This window comes from Eulemur rufifrons, chromosome 15 (assembly GCF_041146395.1).
Source record: "Eulemur rufifrons isolate Redbay chromosome 15, OSU_ERuf_1, whole genome shotgun sequence".
Taxonomy (NCBI): domain Eukaryota; kingdom Metazoa; phylum Chordata; class Mammalia; order Primates; family Lemuridae; genus Eulemur; species Eulemur rufifrons.
The window spans coordinates 96,568,148-96,594,133 of record NC_090997.1 but is presented as its reverse complement, the minus strand read 5'-3'; the positions used below and the strand labels follow the sequence as shown (position 1 = coordinate 96,594,133).

Here is a 25,986-nt window from a genome sequence, read left to right as displayed (position 1 = left end):
ATTTTGCAGATGCAGATTGTGGAACAGTTTCCTTAACTCTCTGACTACATTTGGGCAGGAGCCAATCTTTGACACTGTAAACAGTGACAGGTGAAATGAAACTGTTTGCCTCAGACTGCTGAATTGCTGAACATGTCCCGCTTTCGTTCAGAATTTAGAAATAATACTGAGAGGCTCTGAGCGTTAAGGAAAAATTCCTTTGCACAGTGTTTTAGTTTTCTGGGAGATGGGAGAATCGTGGTACACGTATTTAGTTGTGTTTTCCAGGCTAACTAGCTAACCACATTTGTGCATGTACTCGGCTGTGTAAATGTTTAATAAAATTTAGAAGAAAAGCTATTGTTAGAAAAGTAAGAAAATACACAATCCAAAGTTTAGCTTTGGATTAAAATAAACTTTGTTATTTTCTATTCTGCACCATTATCTCCCCATATACTTGACATTTAAAATGTATTGAGTATTTTGGTAACTATAATGTTTTCCAGTGCTGTGTATTTTCCCTCGTATGTTCTATGCCTCACATAATGTATATCCATACCTGGGCCCTTTTGACAATATGCTATTACTTTGGGTCCACAAAAGACCAAGCTTTATTTCATAGACCCCCTTTTTATTTGTATGATTCATGATTTTTCTAGTTATTTTCAAAGATACAGTTAAAAAAGGAAAATAAAAGAAGTATTCAATCAACACCAAAAACTCTTAAATGTCATATGTACTCACATCCCTGTTTTACAAATAATTTCTAGAACATATTCTCTTGAAGATGAAACTTTTCAATACTAACACAGAATTAGTATGTGAATTTGAGTCTCAGTAATTCTAATCTCTGTTTTACTATAACGATCTCTGTTTTGACCTGTGCCTGGCCAAGTGTTTTGTTAACATAGCTAACTGATTTTCATGTCCTTTGGGCTACATTTTACGTGGCAGATGACTGCAGGTCGCTGTCACACTTTGCTGTCACCTGTCAATGAGGAGTCTGGGGAGGAGGGAACCAGCAGTGAGATTTCTTCTCCACCAGCCTGTCGCTCTCCTTCACCTGTGGCTAATACAGATGCTTCTGTTAACCAGGTACCTCCCACTTGACGTTCCTCTGGCAATGAATGATCTCTGGGCGGATGCAGGACTCCATTCTCTTTGTTCTCATTAGCTGTGTGTATGGATCTTAGATTTTGTGGCATTTGGTTCCAAGGACACACCATTAGGTGTTGTGGTTGCACAAACTGTGATTGCCATGTGAGACCACTGGCTCAGGATGTCATCCTCCTTCCTGGGCTGCTGACAATGAGATGAGCAAAAATTAGGCCATGGGAATTATGGCCCAGGAAGGCCCTGTTTTAAGGCATAATGGCTGTACTTTCTAGCAATCATCTAGAATGGGGTTCTGCGTCCTAGCAGAGAATGAAAGTTCTGTGTCACCATTGTAAAATAACATGATTCTACAGCTATTTTAACATTCATTGAACATGTGTTGATATTTACCAGCTCAGATTTTGAAGATGGGAAACTGCTGTTTATTATATCATACTTTTTCTTTATTTACTATTTGTAAACCAATTTAAGGAATGTCTGCTAGAGTATTTCCTGGAATGCCTAGTATATTTGAGTTTTTTGCTTATCTTTCAATAATCTTAAATTTTATTTTCTATAAAATGAGGATAATACCTTTTTGTAGTGTCTTTTTTATAGTACCGTGCATTATACTAAATATAGATTATATTAAGTTAAATGTCAAAAGGTTTTCATTGAAAACATTGGATAAAAATAAAAAAGATGTTTTTACAATAACCAAAAACTTTTAATGCATGTTAAATAATACTTTTTTAAATCAAAACAATGAAAAGAATTTAAATTATGTTACTATATGTAAGTGTTCAGAGAAGTTGAGATACACTAGCAAGGAAGAAGCGTTAAACAGAGCAAATGCTTTATAAGCTGTATTATAAATCAATTATATTACTTTTATTTTAAAGCAGAAGCATTCAAAATAGGATTCTGTGATAAGAAGAATCCCCCTCATTGAAAAAAGAAAAGGAATATGAAAATGACAAAACCTTTAGATAATACAATCATACAATTGTCTTAGTAAAAATCAGTGTAGCTCTAGGGAAGTTATCAACTCATCTATTCATCAAATACATTCTGAGCACCTGCTGGGATGAAACTTTGTTCTGGGTCCTGGGGATGGAACTGAGGAGACAGCAGTGGCCCTGCCTGCTAGGCCCTTACAATCTAGAGGGAAAGGTTGACGTGTGACAAATAATAACAAAGCAACAAGAGGAAATGAAAAACAACAACAAAAAAGGAGAAGTTCAGGGTGCCCTGGGGGATTTGGGAAACTGTTCTCCAAATTCTAATTTAAAAAATGTATTACTCATTTTTTGATGATAGGTTCTTCCTTGTGGTTACAGATGTTATTAGAGTCAGAACAATTGGGCTATAGTCAGCAGATTATCATATAAAAAAATTTATCTTATATAATATGCTTAGTGTTCTTAAACTCTTCAAATGGAATAAATACCCCTCTTGAGACTAATACTGTGGAAAAAATATAGCTTTCCTAAAATTTTAACTCTCCGTGCTACTTCTTGGAGAGTTAAACTGTCCATGTATAGGTGAGAGTGCCCGTAAATGATAAAACATGCAAACATTGTTATTATTATTACTTGGCATTAACCATGAAGCTTAATCAATCCTAAAACTGACTGACATTATACTTTGTTTTAATCCCTTCTCTCTCCCCTAGTCACAGGAAAACTTCAATTAAATAACATTGTTAACCTAAAACACTTTTATGTGATGCTGCAAGTCAATGGAGTCAGACAGTTTTACTCAGAGGAAGCTATTAAAAAACAAATGTATTATGCCTGATGTCACTCAAACAAATCAACCCCGTCATAACAGCCACTGTTATTCTTGTACAGTAATGTAAGTCACAGGACATTGAAAAAACACAACAATGTGACCAATGATGCATTGGCTTTTCAAAATTGTCTCTTGAAACTGAGGAGGACATTCAGCAACCATAAATTTCGGTTTTCAGGCTCAGCACCCTGTATAAAATGTGCACCGCTGTTTCAGGGAGCAGCCAAATATAACTGCTTTATAAAATCACAGCTGTTACAAAAGGTTTTGTGCTTGCTGCTTCTGCAAGTCGATCTCCATTATGTAACTACCTGATCCCACTCACAGTGTGTTTCTTATCTGACAATAGCTACTAGCTACAATGTAATAACAATTTAGCTACTGGAGGGTAGAAATAATGAGAAAGCCCTGTAATTTGCCCCAAGCTTCTTGATTCCCCACAGAAGCCAGCCAAGACTTAGACACCACAGAAAAGTTTAGAGAAGTCAGGTTTGAAAAGAGCGTAATGGCTAAATCACTGGCCTCGAAATGAAAAGCTCACCCTGGCTCACAGCTCATCCTGCTCCAAGCCGAGTGCAGCTGGGAAGTCCCTTGACCCCCTCTTTTGTAAGTGGGAAGCTGTACTACTTAATTCAAAATTGTGCAAATGAAATGTGACGTGAATTATGAAAGTACTTCTTCAACTGCAAAATGCCGATCAAATAGTAGCTACAGTTGTCGAAATTTATTTCCTTAGGAATCTGCTTGTAATAACTCTCGTAACTTAGACACATAAGCAATGAGAGATGTATTTCTAACGGCAATTTCTCACTACACCAGGTATTGATTTTATTTATTTACATAGTTATTTCTAGTACTGATTGATTTATTTTATCGAATTTATGTAGTCCTCAAATAGATCCAAATTATTCATCTATAAAACGTGATATGTTTTCAAATCCCTTTAAGAAACCAGTTGTTGTTCCTGTCTATAGACCTGAGCCATGCACAGACACACACACACACACACAGAGCCAGCAAAAAGATTTTTTATAACAGATTTATTCTAGCTCTTTTGGAGACCTTTTTATTTATAATAGAGTAAGTTAAAATGTTTACACTATTTAAAGCCATTTTTTGCTTTTCCTCATGGACAGTGGTAATATTACCTCCCATGTATATAAAATAATAGAGTTTACAAAGTGCTTTTACATGCATGATTCATTGTGGACATACAGGCCTGCCTGTTATTTTCCAAACACTCCACAATGTGCATAGGATGACAGACTAAAAGCGCCATCCCAGCCAGCCCTCAGGGAGCTCAGGGATGGGGAGTGAGCACCTAAACCAGGGTGGCTTCTGGCAAAGGCCACGGATGGCCCCCTCTAGTTTTAAGGGAGGAGCACAAGTTAGGCAGCCAGAGTGCACTAGGGTGGTGTGAGAGGAAGCATTTCAGGAACCACATGTGGAAGGCTGTGGACTCAGGAAGAAAAATGGCCCATCAAGGCAACTGCAGACAGTTTCAGTGTCCTTAGAGAAACATAGGTTTGGAGGAGGAGAAGGGGGAGAAATGAGACTCAGGGGAATGCAGGAACCACATCATGAGGGACCCTGAATGCCACACAAAAGAATTTGAACTTCCTCGAGAAGCTGATAGTTAACCATTGAGGAAATTTAACTAGCAGCTATGTACAGAGCTGGGTTTTAGAACAGATCATTCTGGACCAACATGGGCAGGAGGATGGAACTGGGCAAATTCAGAACCAGGAAGGTGTTAGGTACAGAAGTTGCATACTCTCCTTCTTGGTCCACCCTGGTGACATAAACAAGAAAAACATGCCAGGAGGGACCTCAGGGACCTGGACAGCACTGCTCCCCATACACGAGGCTATGTCTTCTCTGATAGAGTTACTACATCTGTACAGACATGGGACCCAGGGTTACATACCTTCTGGTTTGCAGGAGAAGCCATGAATCTCGATTTTTATGAAATCTCTCTGTTATTGGAGAGAGATTTTAAACAGTTAAAAACACTGTATAAGCTAAGCTGAATGTGTGAAGGTCAGAGGCTGCCTGTCTGCAACCTTTGAGTTGGGAAGTTGTGGCTGTAATGAGAACTTGAACTAAGGTTGTGGCAAGGTTTTTCATCAAATAGCAATTTGTCCTCACATAAGCAGTGGGTGGTAATGGAGAGGAAAAATTGAGAAAAAATCCCAAATCTATAGCTTAGGTGAGTAGAAGTTCTATTTATTGAAAGATAGGCATCACTATTTTTTTCCTGAGTCCATTTCTCATCCTTTTTTTTTTTTTTTTTTTTTTGGAACTGTTGAGTTTGAAGAGCCTGTAGTATATACATGAGCACTAGGATATGTAAGCCTGTAGGTTATAAATTCACCAGTGTTGAAGAGTGAGTGGAAAACAAACTACAAAAGAGAAAGTTTGACTGACTAGAGAGCTGGGAACGGATTAAAAGGAAAGTGTTTCTAAAAAGGGATGGCTGGTGCTATTGGGCACTATGGAGAGGTCAGCCACGGAAGAGCTGCAGAGTGACCATTTCATTTCATAGAAAAGAAGCCGTTGATGATTGATGAGAGCAATCTCGGTGTAGTAGCCAGGACTGAAGCCCAGGGGGGAGTTTAGAAGTGGATTGAGGGTGAAACAATGAAAATGCCACGTGTAAGTCACCCTTCTGAAAGAAGCTGGAATATGAAGTGAAAGGGAGAAGAGAAAGAAAGGAGGACTATGTGTGTGCAAGTGTATTCACGTGTGATGATCCATCACATTCTGATTTGTGGACTTTTCTAACATCTGAGATCCTTCAAGAAACAAAACCCAAAGAGAAAAATGTGTATGTGTTTTCGGATAGAAGAGAGTTGACTCTACTTACATGCTGAGTAGAAAGTCAACAGAGAGGGAGGAGATATTAATGGATCAAAGTCCTTGGAAAAGCAGTTTACGGGATTCTGGGAGTTGGTGGGAGAGTCTTACTTAAGCAGTGAAACTGGCAAGCATGAGATAAGGTGAGTCTGAATATTAACAGACTTCTGAAAATGTAAGAAGTTGCAGGAGTATCTCCTTGACAGCTTCGATTGCGTGTGTGTATGTGTGTGTGTGTATGTGACACACCCTAATGCACATGAACTCTGGAAAATAAAGTTGGATTGCTCCATGGTTCAGGTTTTCCAAGTGGGTGAAGCAAAGGTTAAAGGGGCAAGGGAGACAAGAGTGTTTGGTAAGAAAGTGGTTTAAGTAACTTCAGGAATAGCTACATATCTATTCTATGACTGAGCAGCTTTAAAAAAAAACAACAAAGAATTATTAATAGCTACAAGTCCAGTTGAGTGATGACCATATTCAGGGATGTGGAGGACTGAAGCGGGTGGAAGTGAGTGAGGATCAATGGGTACAGGCCTATCGAGGACTTGAGGATTCCCAGGTAATCCACGGGAGATGGTGACAGGTCAGGAATGAGGAGGAGCTGGTCTCCGTGTTCCAATGCCGTCAGCGATGTTGGAGTCTTCTCTGGAAGCCTCGGCAACAACCACAGAAAAATGGGCAGAAGGTGTCGTAGTCATGCAAATATTACTTCATTTAATTCTCAGAGCCACTTAATGTTGAACCAATGAATGAACCAATGCACAAGATGTAGATTATTTGCTCCAATTACCTAGGTACTTAGAAGGAGAATTTCGACTAGAATCTCAGGTGTCCCGACTTCCAGTCTGAACACATGCTACTCACGACCCTGCTTCTGCCCCTTATCGACACCCCCAAAACACCAGGCTCCTTCCTGCTGTTATCGTCATATCTCAGGTGGCTGGAGCCTTCTACACTTTTAACCAATATGTGGTTAATAAGGCTCAGGTATTTTAAGTCAATATAATTATCTTCAACAGTACAACTACAAAAGCTTTATAATAGCAATTCACAAAATATAAACATTACTCCTCCAATTTAATTTCCATTGAAATACAGATAAATACCCATAGAAACAACTGAAAAGACATCAATTACCTCTTGATATAGTAAATTTCATTATCAATACTAATATAATATGTAATATTACTTATAACCCAAGACATTAAAAAAATCAATAGTATGATTATTTCTGGTTTACTCTGATTTTTTTTACGCACTTCCAGGAAATGAATAGAAATTTTTTTATTATGTGTTTCTAAGAGTAGTTTTAATTTCCTCATTGTATTTTCTCTTATTTAATATTAAAATATTTAAATTAATTTCTATAAATGAACTCACAAGTGAAGATCTGGCTACATATGAAAAAAATTATCTGTAGATTTAATTTTATTTAAATTAAATATTTTTTTAAATTATTTAAAACTCTAATCAATACCTAAACAGCATTTTAGAAACTAGATCACTGAGATTTTCTTTTTTGCTATACTGGTTAATCTTTAAATATATGTGTACCACTTAAATCCTTTGTATTTTCACTTTACCAAATATGAAATGAGTTTGAAATATTGGTAGAGTTTTTTTAATATATAAACCAAAATTCTGAGGCAATTGTAATGTGCTTTGATACGATCTTTAAATTCTTCTTGTCAAAAAAAAAAAAGTGCTCACATCAGCAGCACATATACTCAAATTGGAATGTTACAGAGAAGATTAGCATGGCCAAAAAAAAAATTCTTCTTGTCATAAGAATTTACTAACTTTACTACTTTCTTATGCCCAGCAAAAGGTGCAAATCTTAAGCCTTTCCTCCACATGACAAATAGTACCCAGAGCATATTAATCTAGACTTTGCCTTTATTTTGAATCCAACACTGAGCTTTGTACTCACAGGACATTGCATATTTCCAAGCCTTGTCTGCTGAGAAGTTGCAGACGGATGCTGCAAGGGTTTCCCCCAGCACATCGACATCCCAGGAGTTCTATGAACCGGGACTGGAGCCATCTGCTACTGCTAAACTGGGTGATTTGCAGCGTTCTTGGGAAACCTTAAAGAATGTGGTAAGTCTTTAAAACGTAGAATTGTTTAAGCCCACCAGACACCAATTACCTTAAGTGATTGTCTTATGAAATACATGCAGAGAGTTTACACATCCAGTACGCAGCTGAATACCCTCTGTTGGGCCACAGAGATAAAGCAGTGAGGAAAGCAGTGTCGTAATGTGGAAGATAAGGGGCTGGGAAACATTTGGTAATATCCCTTTCCTTGTTTAGATCAGTGAGAAGCAGCGCACACTCTACGAAGCTCTGGAACGCCAGCAGAGGTACCAGGACTCGCTCCAGTCCATCTCCACAAAGATGGAGGCCGTGGAGCTGAAACTCAGTGAGAGTCTCGAGCCCGACAGGAGCCCGGAAAGCCAGATGGCTGAACATCAGGTAAATAGAGCCATGCTTTCAGCCTCCTCATGATTAGATAGCTACACTCTTGTGACCGGCTGGCCTGTCAGGCGTGTGTTTGGAACAACAGGTTGACAGTTTTTTTTTTACTTTATCAGTTCTTACAGAGTAAACAACATTTCCATCACCACTTCAGAGAGGGATCTAAGGAAACAAAATAAATTCAGACTTTGAATCTAATTGAAGAAAGCTACATGCATTGATGTTGCTTTTTAACTTTGATTACATAAAACGGTGTTTCCTTACAGTTGTTAGATTATTTTGATTTTGTTGTGAGCTATTGTTGTAAGAATACAATGTACCACAAATCTATCTTCTCTGGTATGTGCCCAGCATCTCCCCTTTATTTTTTTTGAAACAAAGTCTCACTCTGTTGCCAAGGCTAGAGTGCCGTGATGTCGTCATAGCTGACAGCAACCTCAAATTCCTGGGCTCAAGCAATCCTCCTGCCCAGCTTCCTGAGTAGCTGGGACTACAGGCATGCACCACTATATCCAGCTAATTTTTCTATATATATTTTTAGCTGTCCATATAATTTCTTTCTATTTTTAGTAGAGATGGGGTCTCGCTCTTGCTAGGCTGGTCTCAAACTCCTGACCTCAAGCGATCCTTCCATCTCAGCCTCCCAGAATGTTAGGATTACAGGCGTGAGCCACTGCACCCAGCCCTTCCCCTTTATTACATAAGAGAAGACATCTCAGACTTCAGGGGCAAAGAGGCAGTTGAGGGATAAGGCGTTCTAAGTTATTTTGCCGTTGTCCTTGACTTGAATCATTTCTTAAAAAGTTTACATAAACTAGGCAAAACTTCAGCTTTACTTGAGAAACAGATGATTACATTAACCTAACTCAAAAAGATTATGTTAAAAATGCATCAATTTAAAATGCATGCTAAGAAATATTCATACATTAAAATCTGGTTAATACTTTAACTGTCTTATGAGGTGTGCTGGTAATGCACAATCATATTTATATGTTGTAACTGGGGTCTAAAGATACTGAGGCATAGATTCTCCTACGTATTCAGTCACCATGATATGGGAAATGCTGCCTGCTCCCCACCAGAACCCAAGAGCATGTGACAACCCTGCAAAAGGCAGGGGGAAGGAAACATATTTTTAGATGTTAATTAAGAGCTATTAAAGCATGACGTGGTAAGTGTATTTATCAAGAATAGGGAAATTCATCAGCTTTAAGAGTAAAACTCTGTACTTTGTCTTTTCTCTGCTTTACATCTTTCTAGTTTTGGAAGCAGGAGAACCTTGGAATACATTGCTTGTTCAAATGTGGAGTCAGATAAAATTGCATTCTTTTGCAACATAGGACCTTTCAGTATAACACAAAAATGAGAACATTTCATCTAGAGACATATTGAGAAATAGTGGTTTCAGGTTTTGGACACTCTTGAAACTTCTGAAGAGAGATCAAAATGCATAGCACCCACGTTTAGGCGTTATTTAGGTAAAACTACCTTCTGCAGCTCTTTGTGCTATCCTAAAGTCACCCATCATCAGCCGGGTTTGCAGAGGACGCTGTAAAGGCATGAAATTAAAATTAACCCTTGTTTGCCTAGACCGAACCTATCATTAGGACAGTTTATTACAATGCTGTTTTTCTCTGAGCTCCCCACACCCAGGCCCTGTTTTCTCACTACACCACTAACCTCCCAAGCCCCTCTCTTTTCTAGAGGGGCCTCAGTGTCTCACAGTGCTTTTAAACTGGTGCTCCAGTTTCCTGATTGCCAGCAGCCACCTCCTTCTCATCAGAACGGGTTGCCCCAGCATGTTCCCTGGGGCTCCTTGCTCTTTAGTCCTGCAGGTCTGTCTGTCCTGCTGTTCCCACACCTTTGCTTCGCTGGACTGAGAGGGGCCCGAGAGCTCCCTTCAAGTGGATTACAGGCTCTTCAGGCCACTTTGATGGGCTGTCCTATTCAAGGCCACTTCTTTTAAGCATTCAAAAGAAACAGGGCATCGATTATCCACAGGCTGGATTAGAGTGAACTTGAGGTTCACTCACTCAGATTACCAGGAGCCAGCGTTCCAGGAGAAGGTTTCAGTGTCTGACCCTTTCCCTCTAGCTTCAGGTCATCTCCGCCTTTGCTCAAGGCCCCTCATTCTTGTGGCCCGGGTGACTGACCACAGCTCCCAAAGACCCTCCACTGCCCCTGCAGGATTTAGGACCTGCACGAAAACAGGGTCCTGGTGGCCTGCCCTGATAGTCAGAGTTGCTAATTTGAAATGGAAGTTATCCCCCAATCAGCACCACCAGCCTGCATCTCAGTCATCAGTGTGAAAACACTCATAAACTGAACGTAGAGCAAAACTATTATTTTGTTCAAAAGACTTAATGGAAAAAACTCAAAATTGCACATTAATTCTAATAATTAGAAATTAGAAGTGAATCTGTGACTTTACTTTTGCTTAAGGCCAACCACGTGACTTTTTTGTCCCTTTCTAAGTTGGAGCAATAGTGTTGGCCATCATAACAGTAAGGGGATATAACTAATTTAATGATGATTACCCATAACTGGGGCTTGACAGTTATATTAATGCTATAATGGGAGAGAGAGAGAAAATATAAATAATGCATAATTCGGTATAATTTTGCATATCATCACCAATCTAACATTTTCCATTTGAAGCTATTTTTGCTAACTTTTGCCGTCTGTGCCTAAGTTCCACAAATTCTGGAACAGAGCTGCCCACATGCAAAGCTAATGGTATGGCAGTATCTAAATTTGTTCTTAGCTTCTGGAATGGTACTTAAAAATATCTGAGCACTACTGTAGAATTACTATTTTTAAATTTCAACTGACTGGGGGTGAGAAAATCCAGTATGCTTTTTATATTTCCTAAAAATTAATAGAAATACTTTGTTTTTTCTTTCCCAACTCTCTCTTGGAAGTATTAATGTTTCTTTAAACAGCTAACGTAACTCCTATATTTTTCCTCTAAACAGTTGTCTAAACTGCTGGATTTGGGTAGAGTGCTGTGTGTTTCCTGTTATCCTCTCTAAATTTTATGACAGACTTAATTTTAAGGCTTAATGAGTTCATAAGCTGACTTGTGGCTATTGTTCTGAGTGTTTAGCCTCTGTAATCGAGACCTCCTTTATTACAGGATCTGATGCTTTTGGGGCGTGTGTTGCCACACTAAGCTCAGTGATAGATAGTAGGCAGAACTCTGAGGTTATTTTGGTTTTGTTTTTTAATGTCTAAACTAACTCAAACAGAGTGTGAAAAGAACTGTGTTATTGTAGATAATTCTGAAAGTCACATGAAACTAATGTTTACCTTTGGTGTTAAACCGACCACCAGCTCCTGTACTCAGATGTGGGACTGAAGACGTATTTGACTATTGGCTTTTTTTAAATTGAGTTGAAATTCATGTGACATAAAAATAGCCATTTTAAATTGTACAATTCAGTGGCATTTAGTACATTCACAATGTCATACAACTATCACCTCTATCTGGTTCCAGAACATTTTCATGACCCCAAAAGAGAATCTCATACCCATTGAGCTTAGCCGCTGGATCTTGGAGTTAAAAACTCTGGCGACCTCCCCAAAATACCCTCTCTCGCTTAGGAGTAAACTCAAGCCTGGATAGAGATGCCTGCCTCTAACAGGATTTAAACCAACAGTTTTAGAGTTCCTAATTCCTTGATTATTTACTACAGAGCATCCAGAGAGCTATTTTAGAATACTGTGAGTTTGAAATGGAAGCTGATAACTTCACTGCACACCTGACTGGTCACATCCACCGAGATTAAATGAGGTAGTGCTGGTGTAAATTACCAACACATTGGACAGAAAACAGAGGCCTGATTGTAGACTAGAGTGGTGGGAAGTAGGTTAAGTGAGATCTAGCCAGGACTTTGGGGAGACACAGAGTTTGGAAATCTGGACTGACAACAGGAGTGGGCAGAAGGCACTATAAATGTAACTGTGTGTGGAAAGACACGGAGGAGAGACTGAGAATGAACATGCTGTGAAATCTTGAGGAGGCTCATCCTGCTTGTACAGGAGGATCAGTGCAAAAAAAAAAAAAAAAAGACATAATGAGGGCAGTCTAATTATGGAGGAGCATTTAACAACAGACCAAATAATATCAGTTTTATACTTTTAGCAATTAGGTACCAAACAGTGATTATAAAATAACAGAAAATAATTTACTGGACAAAAAAATACTTTGAATTTGTAATAAACAGTATCAGTCTATGAATTCAATGCAATCACATTAAAAAATTCCAGCAAGGTTTTTGATGGAAGTTGACAAGCTAATTCTAACTTACTGCAAATGTGTCAAAATATATATTGACAATGCAAAAGGTCAAAAATAGCCAAGACAACCTTGAAAAAGAGAAATAAAGTTGAAGGATATATCCTGCAAGTTAGTAAGACTTATAAAGCAATAATAATTAAGATTGCGTGGTATTTGCACAGGTAGCCAAATGGGTTAATGGAACAGAATTTAAGGCCAGAAGCAGACACCTAACTTATGGCAAAAATTATTCTGCAAAACAATGGGTGAAAAAAAGAAAATAAGTTTCACCCCTACCTACACTGGACACAAAAAATAAGTTTAGGTGGATTGTAGATCTAAATGTGAAGCTATAACAACCACCAAAAAAAAAAAAAAAAAGGTTTTAAAATAGTGTTCCTCAAATTATCTGTGGTAAATAATCTTTTTTAAAAAAAAATTCTAATCCATCATGGACCAATAGTTTAGTAAAATTAAATCAAATCAAATGTTGCTTTGATGTCATGACCGTGTTAATTTGCTATGAAAGTTTCTTGGTGCTTACTCTCAATATCTTTATCTCATTACAAACTTGTAACAATCATCTTACAGACTGGCACCATTCCATGGACCACACTTTGAGTAGCATTCTTATAGAAGAAGACATACAAGAATATATTCCATTCATGACCTTAGGTTAGGCAAAAATTTCCTAAATAGGACACTAAAAGCCCTACGTATAAAGGAAAATATTGATTTATTAGACAATAATAAATTAAGAACCTAGTTTTCTGAAAAGATACCATGAAGGAAATCTTTTCCTATTAACAGAAAATCCATGCCACAAAGTGGAGCAGATATTTGCAATACATAGAACCAAAAGAAACACAGGCACTCCTATCCAGAATATGCAAACACCCATCAGTAAGAAATGGGAAAACTCCACTAGAAAATGAGCAAAAGATTTTTAGCAGGAAGTCACAAAAGATGGCCAAAAAGCATATGAAAAAGTGTTCAATCTCATTAGTCATCAGAGAAGTGCAAATTAAAACTACAATGAGATTCCGCTATGAACCCATCGGAATGACTTAGATGAGAAAGATTCACAAGTCAGGTGACAGAGTAATACAATATGATGATGAAAATGAACAACTCTCACAATCATGGTAGAGAGTGAAGGAGACAGACACAAAGAAATGCATGGTTTATGATTCCATTTCTCTAAAGCTGAAGTACAGGCCAGGGTCATTTATGATGTTTACATGTCAACATGGTGGTTATTTCTGAGGACAGCAGTAGCAACTGAGAGGAGGTCAAAGGGGCTCAGAATCCTGGAAATGTTCTATTTGTTGATCTGGGTGGCAGTGGCATAGGTATGCGTTGTTTGTGTGCTTATGGCCTGTGCACTTTTCTAGAGTGTAAAATAATGTCAATACAATATTTTATAAAAATAAATTGAACATGGTAACACTTGATATTAGGAAAATAGAAGGGTTTTTCTTGTTTAATATTTATTGAGAGCCCACTCCAATGAGCCATTGTGCTTATAGTAAAGCCTATAGTCCTATGGAAAAGACAGGAATTATGCAAATAAGGGCACATTGGAAACTGAAATAGTAGCAAATATGAAGCCCATGTTACTTGCAATCATGGTTGCCTCTCCAGTGATAGTGCCTGTTTTCCTAACATATCATTCAAATCCTAAGTAAAAACTTCTCCTGTGAACATTCCATCTAAAGAGCAAGTTATAAAATACAAAAAAAATGAGAAATAAAAATCATGTATAACTGTAATAGACGTTGAAAAGGGAAACAGGGAACTGTTGAGGGAGACTAATAGGGATTTACTTTAGATCAGGTGGTCAGGAAAGGCCTCTCTGAAGATATGACAATTAAGGCTGAAGGATGAATAGAGCCATCACACACAGGGCAGGAAGAAGAGGTACTAGCTTGAAGGAATAGCATGTGCAAAGGCCCTGCAGCCAGGAAGAGCTGGGGATACTGGAGGGACTGAAGAAGGCAGGAATGTAGGGAGAGAGAAGGGGATATGGTACAAGAGACAGAAGGGTGAGACTACCCAAGTATGGTAAGAAGTTTGGATTTTATTTTACAGGCAAGAAGCCAGTACAAATTTTAAAGCAGGGGAGTAAGAGAATCTAATTCACATTTTTCTTTTTACTATTACAAAAGTTTATTTAACATAAAGTTTAATATGAAAATTAAACATGATCTGATTTTTACATTGTTAATTAAAATAAAATCTTAAGGACCCCCCACCCCACCAGCTGATTGAATGGACTCTTCTTGGCCAAGGGGATACCAGAAATACCCTAAAGCTGAGTTGCTGGCCATGAGAAGGGAAGTCAGACACACCTCATCATGCCCCTTGCCTTCTTGCAGATACCTTTGTAACTCATTACCAGGCCTAAGGCCATGCAAGACAAAGCTTGAACCACACCTGCAGGTCATCAATTTACCCAACAGATCTTGTGAGTCTGAGTATATATCTGGAGGCTTGTCTCTGATTAGCAGACTTCCTTATGTTAACTTAAATTATTCCAAGCCTTTAGACAAAGCTTCATTTCGTTAACCAATTATAAATCAAAGAATCTTTAAACCCACCTATAACCTGTAAGCCTCCCATCCCCCCAATCCCACACCCTTCGAGATGTCCTGCCTTTTCAGGGCAAACCAATGTACACCTTCCATGTATTGATTTATGACTTCCACCTGCAATTCCTGTCTCCCTGAAATGTGTAAAACCAAACTGTAACCCCACCAGGGCGAGACCACTGTTCAAGGCTTCTTGGGTGTGGCTCCGGGACATGGTCCTCACACTTGGCTCAGAATAAACCTCTTTAAATTATTTTACAGAGTTTGGCTTATTTTACGTTAACATCATAGCAAAAATGGAGAGGGGACATGGATTTTTCTGCAGGACAGCCATTATTTGTGCTCGTTCTAAAGCTTCTAACATGGTGACACTGTTTCCTTGTATCACCACCATTGTTTTATTACTCTGTTGCCCAGTAGTTGCCATGTCCACACATTCATCTATCACGATTCATAAAGGGATCAAATCCCTACAACATTCCCTGGACATGTCTGCCACCATTTAATTTCAATGATAACTTCTTGTCCATAAATTTTTTCAACTCAGGAGGGTGAGCTTTGCTCATAGTGTCTACGCAGTGGGCTCAGAGATGCCTTGACACCGAATTCACCCCTCAAGGTCGGGCAGTAGGCCTGGCCTCCTACCTGCTGTTACTGATCCCATTCTAATTTACATGTTAAAAGGTTGCTGTGATTGCCTTGTAAAGAGGAGACTGGAGCCACAAGAGTGTGAGCAGGTAGACTGGACCATTACAGCAATTCAGACAAGAGAGGAAGTTAACTTTGACTTCGAGTGGGGGCAGTGGAGATATGCAGATGTACAAGATATGTTTTGGAGATAAGAGCAATAGGATTGAGTGAGGGATTGGAGATGGTGAGTGGCAGAGAGGAAGGTGTGAAGAAGGACTCCCAGGTCTCCAGCTTGAGCAGTGAGGATCGGTGGTAGAAGATGGGATTGCAAGCAGGTTTAGATTTAATACGATGGAGGCACCCGTGAACTAGGTAAGTTGAATACACAGCCTGAAATTTAGGACAGATGTCTGGGTTAGGGTTGTCCCTTTGGAAGTGCTCAGCATTAGAAAGCCTTTGAAGCCCTGGAGTGGACGACATCACCTGGGAAAGACTTCATATTTTAGAGTAGGATAGAGGAGGAAGAATGAGCAGGCTGTGATCACACAGCAACAGGTCACAGATTTCTCCCATCCTGTGAGAAATAATGTGAGTTTGGGAATAGAATGCAGTGCTGTTTCCGACTTGGGGAAAGTCAGAGTGGGAAAATCATGTTAGGGAAGAAAGTGATGAATTTTATTTTCAGCATGGAATTAGAGACTCTTAGAAATAATTGAGCATACCCCCTCTTGTATTACAGATGTGCTTATGGAAAACCAGAAAGATTAGTTAACTTGTTCAAAGTGCTTAGGTTAGTGATATGCATAGTATTAAAATCAGACACGTCCTGGCATTCAGTCTGGTACTTTCCTTTTGAAACTTAGGTGAGTAGGCCCATTTGCTGGTTCAAAGACTTCCAAGTGAAATGTCTTCCACTAACCCCCATGGATGTGAGGCTCAATGAGTGATGTGATTCCTCAGTCAAGAAAGTGAATACATGAGTGTGATTCCATAGTCTTTCCTCCAGGCATTGATGGATGAGATTCTCATGCTCCAGGATGAAATCAATGAGCTCCAGTCCTCTCTCGCAGAGGAGCTGCTGTCTGAGTCTCGTGAGTCGGACCCCGCAGAGCAGCTGGCCTTGCAGTCCACGCTCACTGTCTTAGCCGAGCGAATGTCTACCATCAGGATGAAAGCCTCAGGGAAACGGCAGCTTTTGGAGGTAACAAGTAGTTCTGAAGTTGCCCCTCACTTCTGAATCCACTCTTATCGTTGTGTTAACAAGCAGTTGGGTTACGTACATGATCTACATTTTCATTGTTTTCCTCTCCTAAGAAGCTGGTATTGTGTTCCAGAACAGAGCATGAGTCAGTTGTAGCCGTGAATATGTTCTCTTATCCCTTCCTGACTCATTTCAGGCATAAAATATTAAGAATGTGGAAAGCAAATACTTGGTAGATATGAGCCTTGTGAAGAGTAATTGTAGAAGGTTTACATAATGGTCTGCTATGTTTAAGTAAGAGTGTTTGATGAATGATATTAATAATACTGTAAAGGATAAATCCCATTTAGTCACTGTTAGCCAATTCAAACATAGTAATTCATGAAAATACTTTTGCAATTATGGTTCCCATGCTACTTAAATATTATTTAATACAGGGAGAAATTTTGGCAACAATAATAGATGTGTTAAAAATCAACTATTTCCTTTTTATTTGTTATCTTCTAATTCTTGGCCCTAAGCATATAGGATGTTCATATTGTTGGTCCTATAATTTGGTCCATAAAAACCTTTGTAGTGTCTGTCTCCTTGTATCTCCTAGCAGCTTCTCTGGCACATAAGAGGTTCTCAATACATTTCTTGTTATATGAACTGAATATTATTTTATTTAGCTACTGATTATATTATAAGTTCATTTATCATGGCCCTATTGGGTGTAGTATAGGTTCTTTCTAGTTTTACCTATTATAAGAGTAGTTAAGTGATCTGTATATTTCTTATATTGGAGAAATTTAAAATCAATGTGTCTTCCCTAATTACGAATCTCTATTTTAAACTATTTAATAAAAATTTAATTTAAAAATAATAATGAATTATTAATAATTTTTAAAATAAGGTATTTAAAGTACCTTAACAGTTAATTTAATTTGTTAATATTGTCCTCACTCTATGAAAAACTTGTGGAGTTTCAAAATGAAGTGATTGGGCTGAATTTTTTTTAACATGAATTATTTACAATCATTGGAAAAACCCAGAGATCTACCTAAAATTTGAGTATCTGCCATTTCTTGAGACACAAGTAACACTGAGCCTGAAACCGCATGGAGGCTGCCCTTTTAGGTGGGCCACATGTTCTTCAGTTTGCCACGGTCCCCAGCACTTCCTACAGATTCCCAGACACTGAGGCTAAGTGTCTGTTGCCATTCACCAACTGCTTTCTGACATTGATTTCTTCTAATTCTGGGCTGTCTTCATCTTCACATTACAGCTTGGTCCTGTAGGTATAGCATTTAAGAACTCCTTGTTCAACTCTAGGTGCACATTAGAATCACTGAGTGTTTTAGAACATACTGATTTTCAGAAATTCTGATTATTGTGGCCTAAGCAAGGGTATTTTTACAAAGCTTCACAGGTGATGGTTATGTACAGCCAGAGCTTAGGAAAATTACTCTACTGTATTGAATTTTGAAGATTTTGTCTTAGGGTGATCTATGCTACATTCTACTTAATTCATCAGGAGAAGTTGAATGATCAGCTGGAGGAGCAGAGGCAGGAACAGGCCCTGCAGAGGTATCGCTGTGAAGCCGACGAGCTGGACCACTGGCTGCTGAGTACCAAGGCCACCCTGGACACTGCCCTGGGTGCACTCACGGAGCCCATGGACATGGAGGCCCAGCTTGTGGACTGCCAGGTATAAAAATGGTCTCAAAAGACTATGCCAACATCACAAAGGGTAACTACAGAAAACATATTGGTAAAAGACCTTGGTATGGATATATGATTTTTCACAACCCATAGACTTTATATATTTAAAGAGAAAAGCAATACATTATAAAAGCTTAAATGAAATCCAAACTTGGATTTAGTTTTTGAAAAAAATTACCAATAATTCCACTCTTTAGAAAATCTTCAGTTTACTAAAGGGCATTTTAAAATACTGTAGATACCAAAATACCATGGTATCTGTTTTTAGGGGCTAGTAGGGAATGCAAACCCAATGAAAACAATTAGTATCAGTGAGTCAGACTGAATGAACACGGAGGAAGTGTCCCTAGATGCTCTGTTGCAATATTGGTTCTAATCCAGATGGATTATTTGGAAAACTTTTCCCACTGTCAGTTTTAGGCAGACAAACTAAACGTGGAAATGTTGTCTTTGGGAGCAGAGAATTTGTTTCCTCCCAGGTTAGCTCTCTAGGAATTAATATGATGGGTAATTGCATTAAGGTGTTTATTCTGATATTTTCTTACCTTTTTATTATGGAAATTTCTGAACACACATGTAAGGGTAGAGAACAGATAAGGAACTCACATGTACCCATGATTAAACTTCAGTGATCATCAGCATATTAGACTTCACACACGGGTGAAGTATGCCTTAAAAAGCTTTTTCATTTAATTAAATAGGAACTGTCTAGAAAACCCTACCTAATGTGCAGGGTTAAATATCAGTTTACGCAACTTCATATTTCTCCTATTTAGAATCAGAGGACATACATTAAAATCTTTAATTAATACTAACTTTTTTCTTAATATATAGTATACCATTTTGGTCATTCCTATTTATGATTTGAGATTCGTAATATTGGTCATTATTATTTGGATTTTTTTAATACCTTAGGAAACTTACCTATGTGTGTTCAAAGCACTGTTATTCTCTGCCTTGCTGATAGAGATTAATCAGAGCGCTACATGCCAGTGATTTCCATTTTTTATATCTTCTTTCTAATGTTTCTTTTCTGAGAAGAGCTATCTATTTTTAGCATTCCCTTTTAGCACTTGAAATTAGCACTCGAACTGGCATTTCAAAGTTATGTTTTGTCATTACTGCCATTCTGCCCTTTAGGAGATATCTTTTTATAGTAATGCATGAAGTCCATAATTCAGATAATCTATTAATATTTCAGGACTTTTACAAAGTATTAAAATAGTGTTTTGACCACACTTTAAGAAACTAGAAGCATATGAAATCACACAAGTAAACAACAGTTTATTAAAATCTAATAATTAATTACTCTGTTAATTATATTTTTAATTAAAATTAAAATCAATTAAAATCTGGCATTTAAGCCAGCTAAAACCTATTCAATTAAAATCAAGTATTAACCAGTGTGTGATAATTATAACTATGTCTGCTATACAGAATGGGAGCCACATGATGACTTTGGTGGGCCTGGGCACTTTGCTTTCAGAGACCCCTTCCCTCCTAAAAAATACTAAGAATTATATTTTATATTGCAACTACTATGGTACGAAGACTACTCTAATCCTGGGTGGATTCATTATTACATATTCCATATTATTACATTCATTTTTTTCTTCTGATTTTAAAATAAATTAAAATTAAAAATTTTTCTCAGTCTTCTGAAAGTGTTATGGGCCCTCAGTATATGGAAAAATCAGCTCTGCACAGAATTATATTAATTTCTCAAACAATCCTCAGGAAATCACCCTTTAATCCCCATTTCAGTCAAAGTTTCCCTTTGTTCTAGTTTTTTGGTTTGAAATTATATTCTTAAAATTGATGGGGTGGTGATAATTTGATTTTGTACAGGGAAGTAAAATATCTTTTCTCATTAATAACTTATTTTATTTAATATAAATTAGAAAGTACATTTCAAAGAGATCGGAGTTAAAGAATATAAAAACAGAATGATTTCTGCAGAAATTAAACATGTTGTTTTTTCTGTTTGATTTTTTCTTAGTATTTTTTTCTTTTAAGTCTTACCTTGGAAGAAGGGGAACTACTTTGCTTATCTGGATTTATTCTCCATTTTAGAGGAAAACCCTGTAACACTAGAGAGCAGTTACAGAAAGTGAAACTAAAACTTTAAGGAAACCTTTTGAAACTGTAAGGTTAAACATATGTCAAATTAAAACTCAGCAACCAAAAAAATTAATCAACCCAAAGAATGTTATGTCTGGAAATAGGGAAGAAGAAAAAGAAAAAAAAAACCCAAAAAGGCACTTTTGAAAGAGGATCTTCTTTACATTGACAAGGAAAGGGTTGATTATGTGATGTTTTCACTATTATTAGCCATAAGTATCATAATCTAGCACAGAAATAAAATAATAATAATAATAATGGCATAACATTAAGGCAGTGGCCTTTTTTCCTTATCTGTTGTCTATATACAAATGTGCTTTCCGTGTGTTTTTTCCAGTGTGTTTTCCATTATGTAATATCTAATTTTAAAAAAGAAAAAAATTGAGAAGCTCAGGCAATTAAAAAAAGAAGTGCATGTACTTCTGTTTAAGGCTGTGGGAAAACCCCAAAAAACAGTAAAAGCCTATTCGTTTGGTGCAAGACTACAGAGGGTTGTGTTTCGCTGTGGGAAACAGTCTTTGCAGAGGGTGGCAGGGTGTGTGTGTTTCACCCTTATTTCTGTTGCTCCAGAACATGCTGGTGGAAATAGAGCAGAAGGTGGTGGCCTTGTCGGAGCTCTCAGTGCACAACGAGAACCTGCTGCTGGAGGGCAAGGCGCACACCAAGGAAGAGGCTGAGCAGCTGGCGGGGAAGCTGAGGCAGCTCAAGGGGAGCCTGCTGGAGCTGCAGAGAGCCCTGCACGACAAGCAGCTCCACATGCAGGTGAGGGCTCCGGGCCCAGCCCACAGCGAAACTTGGCACGTTGTTTGCACACCTCTCCTAAGCGTGTGACACAGGAAGGAGCAGGTGGGAGGGTGATACACACTCATGTATGTACCTGCTTTCCACAAACGTTTTAGCATGACATTTTAATTTTACACTCTTTGACTTTGGCATACAGTTTCAAATAGATTTCGTAAGGACTACTTGAGTCCATAGAGCTGAGGACTACAATGAGGGAGAAAGGAAATGAAATGAAAATAATTACCCCAAAACTTTAAATGCAGATCATGGGTGAAGATACACAGACACTTTCACATTTCTCTTTTATTTCTCTTACATTCTACTTTTTAGATATACTGAGACTTTTATTTAGTGCCTACAACTTTAGAATTGTCATAGATTCCAGGTGAATCGAGCTTTTACTATCATGTAATGACCTTAGTGTTCCCTAATAGTGATTTTTATTTTATGTTGTGAGAGCTTTTGGGGGTAATATTTGCCTGACATGTATTTTAACTTTTCTTTGATTTCAACCTTTCTGTGTCCTTGTGCTTTAGGTTTGTTTCTTATAAAGAACATTTAGCTATATTTTGTTGGTTTCAAACATTTATTTACTTAGAAAATCTCTAACTCTTAAAGAACAAGTTTAGACCATTGAAATTTACTGTGACTACTCTTGTGTTAATGTCTTTATCCCTCTCCAGATCAATGTAAGAATCTTGGAATACTTTCACTCAGTGTCTCCTCATGTATCTTATATACATATTACCTAGTACTTTAATTCTGTTTTTAACCTCCACAAATTAGATATTACTATTATCATCTTCTTCAAAAATTAAGCAAATATTTATTGAAAAGCTACTATGTGCCAGCTAATGTTCTATGCAATAGAGTGAAGGAGCATGGAAAATGACTATCTATATATATCTGTATATTCCTATCTTCAAGGGATTATGGTTACGGGAGATAGATAATAAATACAATTAGAATACATTATTATATACTACCTTGGAAGATGGCAAGAGCTATAGGTGACATGACACAAGACAAGTAGCTAGGAAAAGGCAGGGATGGGAGGATTTGCAGTTCTAAACAGGGTGGCCAGGGAATCCTCACCATTGAATGTACATGTGAACCACATGGTTGTGAGGGAAGAGAGTTCCAGGCAAAGTGGAATCAAGTACAAAGGCTCCCAGGTGGGATCATACCTGGCCCATTCAAGAAGACCAGTGTGACAGGAATGGCGTGAGCAAGAGGACAGTAGTTGCAAATGAAGTTGGATGGTGTCTTAGTCTGTTCAGGCTTTATAACAAAAATACCATGAACTGGGTGGTTTATAAACAATAGAAATTTCTAGGAAGTCCAAGATGAAGTTGTCAGCAGTTTCAGTGTCTGGTGAAGGCTCTCTCTCTGATTCATAGATGGCATCTGCTTGCTGTGTCCTTACATGGTAGAAGGGGCTAGCCAGCTTTCTGGGGTCTCTTTTATAAGGGCACTAATTTCATTCATGAGGGCTCAATCCTCATGATCTAATCACTTGTCGAAGGTCCTTCCTCCTAATATGATCACATTGGGGATTAGGTTTCAAAGTGTGAATTTAGTAGGGGCACAAACCTTCAGACTGTAGCGATGGGTAACAAGGGGCCCAGGGACTAAAGGACCTTGTAGGCATCGTATGGACTTTGACTTAGAGACTCTGGGGGAGATGAGAAGCCATTGGAGTGTTTGGGAACAGAGGAGTGGCAGGATGAGATTTTAACACAGTAGGGAGACCTGGGTGGAGGCTGAGGGGACCAGTGAAGAAGAAGTAATAGCACAGTGGCAGAGGTGATGAGAACTTGCCAGATTTTTGATAACTGAAAAGATGGAGACCATCTGAGGAACAGATTTTGGAAGAGGAGGAAGAGTTAGGCCAGTAGTTTAGTTTTGGACAGGTTAAGTTTGAGATGCCTATTAAATGTCAACTAGCAGTTGGAATTCACAGGAGAGATGTAGACTGGAGTCTTCAGCTTGTAGATGGTACTTTAAGGCATGATATTTAAGGAGCTCACCAGGGGAAGGAAGATGGGTAAAGACTAGGGTTCTAGACCAGGCCCTGGGGTACTCCATCATGGAGAGTTTGAAAGATGTGAAAGAGCCCCCAAAAGAGAGTTAAAAGGAGAAGCCAGTGGGAAGACTGAGAGTTTAAGTTCCTCAAAGCCTCTTGAAGACCATCGGATAGATACTGTTGGGAAGTGAGGTAAGATGAAGACTGAGACTGCCCACTGGATGTATCAACATGCAAATCACTCATGACCTAACCAACCATTGGTTCAGTGGAGTGCAGGAAGCAAAATAATACCCTGAAGTGAAAGTAACAGTGAGAAGAGAGGCATTGGAGGGAGAGAGCACAGGCTACTTCAGGAGTTTTGCTGTAAAGGGGTCTATAGAGGAATGGGATAAGCTATAAGAAGTAGGTCAAGAAAATTTTACTTGGTTTTATTTTTTATTTAGTTTTGTCTTAGTTTTAAGATCAGAAAAATAATGACATGTTCACATGTAGATGGAAATAACTCAGTAGAGGAAAAATTGATGAAAAAGGAGTGAGATTCCAAAGTCAATCTTCTTGTGTAGGAAGGAGAGGATAGGATCAAAAGTGGAGGGTTTGGTCCTAGAACTTAGACCAGAAGTGGAGGGGTTGGTCTCCCCTTCCCTTCCTGCTAAGCCAGGGACCAGGTAACCCAGAAACCCAATACCACGTGAGAGCAGAATCAAGACTTTACTCAATTTAAATAATTCCTGTGCCCCTGGGCAGGATCTGCTAGGTATGGTACCACATGGATATGCTCAGCCTGGCCCTGGTAAGTCTGGAACCTGGCCTTTCAGCCCATCAGGAGTTCCTTTCCTCCCAAAAGAGGTAGCTTTGAAAATACTTTAAAACTACTACACAAAAATAAAAAGTTCTGTATGACAAAAGAAAAGAAAAAAATTTGGCCAACTTAAAAGACAGAGACAGAAAAAAACTATACAATTCACAAATCTTTTGTAAATCAATAAGAAAAGATCACCTGACAGAAACATAGACAAAAGATATGAAGAGATAATTCACAGAGAAAGAAATACAAATGGACAATAAACATATGAAAAGACGCTTGAACTCCTTACTGGATAAATAAATACAAATGAAAAAAAAAATAGAACTTTTCACTTTAAATTTACACACTTGAAAATGCACATGTAATCTTACTCTACAATTAAAGCAAAAGGAAAAACATCAAAAATATTAAAATTGAACATAACCAGAATGATTTTCTAACTGTAAAAATAGACAACAATCCACTTAGTTTTATAAGCAGGTATTGTCAGTCTAACACATAATTCTTTTTTCTTTTTTCAGTGGTGGTCTGTGAATGAACTGACCTCTAAAGAAACTAAAACAAAAGGAAATCCTTCAAAATTTCATATGTGGGATAGCAATCATTTATAAAGCTCTTATTACACCCTTATTCTGCTCTGCCTCCAGGGGTAGACGAAGAGGTGGCTTGATACGCCCATGCACACCTAGGGATTAAACAAGGCCTCAGAGCCTGGGGCAGGGGGAGGCATCCCAATGAGTGAAGCAGGCCCCGTCAGGCCCTGGCAGCTGTTACTCAGTGCCAGCTGTTGTCATACAAGAATTTACAGGCAGTATTGCTAGATCTTCCGGTCTCTCAAGAGATAAGAAATTCGGATTTATTTCTAAAAATCTTCCAATTTTTAAACATTGACATTTAATTCCAGAATTTTTAAATAATTTGTGTACCGAATAAAGCCCATTCGAACACCAGGATGGAAGTCTCCCCGTCTTGGTCCCTCCCACCGATTATGCACTAGATGATCTAGGGCAAGATCCTTGAATTTCCCACAACTTTCTTCCAAATCAGTTTCCTCATCTTTAAAATAGAGAAAAATAATACTTAACTTAAAAAAAATATCCTGAGGATTTTATTACAAGTAATGCTCACAATAAACACTCAAATTACAACAATTATAATACTTAATAACAATGACTGTTTCTAAGCCACATTTTTTGGGAGGAAAAGAATTCCTGACGTGCTTGCTGAAAGGCAAGACTTACCAGGGAGGGGGTGAGCAGACACATATCCGGGCGGTGCCATATCTAGCAGATCCTGCCAAGGGCCACAGCAATTGTTTACATTGAGGGAAGATCTGACTCTGCCCTCAAGTGTAAGGTTTCCTGAGGACGCCATTGTGTGAGGTGTAAATACAGAAAAATGTTGTAGTGTTTTGCTGCATTAAAATTGGTCATTGTTTATTTTTCAAATATCTATAAATTCCATCATCTTATGTCTAATGAAGTTCTTGGCATATAAAATATTGATGGATTTTTATTTAATAATCAAAGCTTTCTGAGAAATTATTTTTCTATCTGTAGGAATAAAAGGAGACTTGTTTACATTATTATTGCCATGAAAAGGATCATTTCCCTTTATGTAGGAAACTAAAAATATTTTGGA

General features: G+C 38.1%; 1 protein-coding gene, 1 non-coding gene and 1 pseudogene across 2 annotated transcripts in view; 2 read left to right on the top strand and 1 right to left on the bottom strand.

Moving 5' to 3' along the window:
* The window catches only part of SYNE1 (spectrin repeat containing nuclear envelope protein 1), a 425,086-nt gene that overhangs the window by 271,399 nt on the left and 127,701 nt on the right, over positions 1-25,986 (top strand). The window contains exons 91-96 of the mRNA XM_069488737.1: positions 934-1,074; positions 7,657-7,824; positions 8,038-8,199; positions 16,709-16,903; positions 18,420-18,593; positions 21,299-21,490. Of these exons, the coding sequence (XP_069344838.1) occupies positions 934-1,074; positions 7,657-7,824; positions 8,038-8,199; positions 16,709-16,903; positions 18,420-18,593; positions 21,299-21,490 (1,032 nt within the window). The remainder of the gene's footprint in view (positions 1-933; positions 1,075-7,656; positions 7,825-8,037; positions 8,200-16,708; positions 16,904-18,419; positions 18,594-21,298; positions 21,491-25,986) is intronic.
* Positions 7,427-7,528, top strand: LOC138396150 (U6 spliceosomal RNA). Its single transcript, XR_011235624.1, has one exon. It is a non-coding gene; the product is annotated as a U6 spliceosomal RNA (small nuclear RNA).
* LOC138395597 (small nuclear ribonucleoprotein G pseudogene) lies at positions 15,347-15,638 on the bottom strand (annotated as a pseudogene).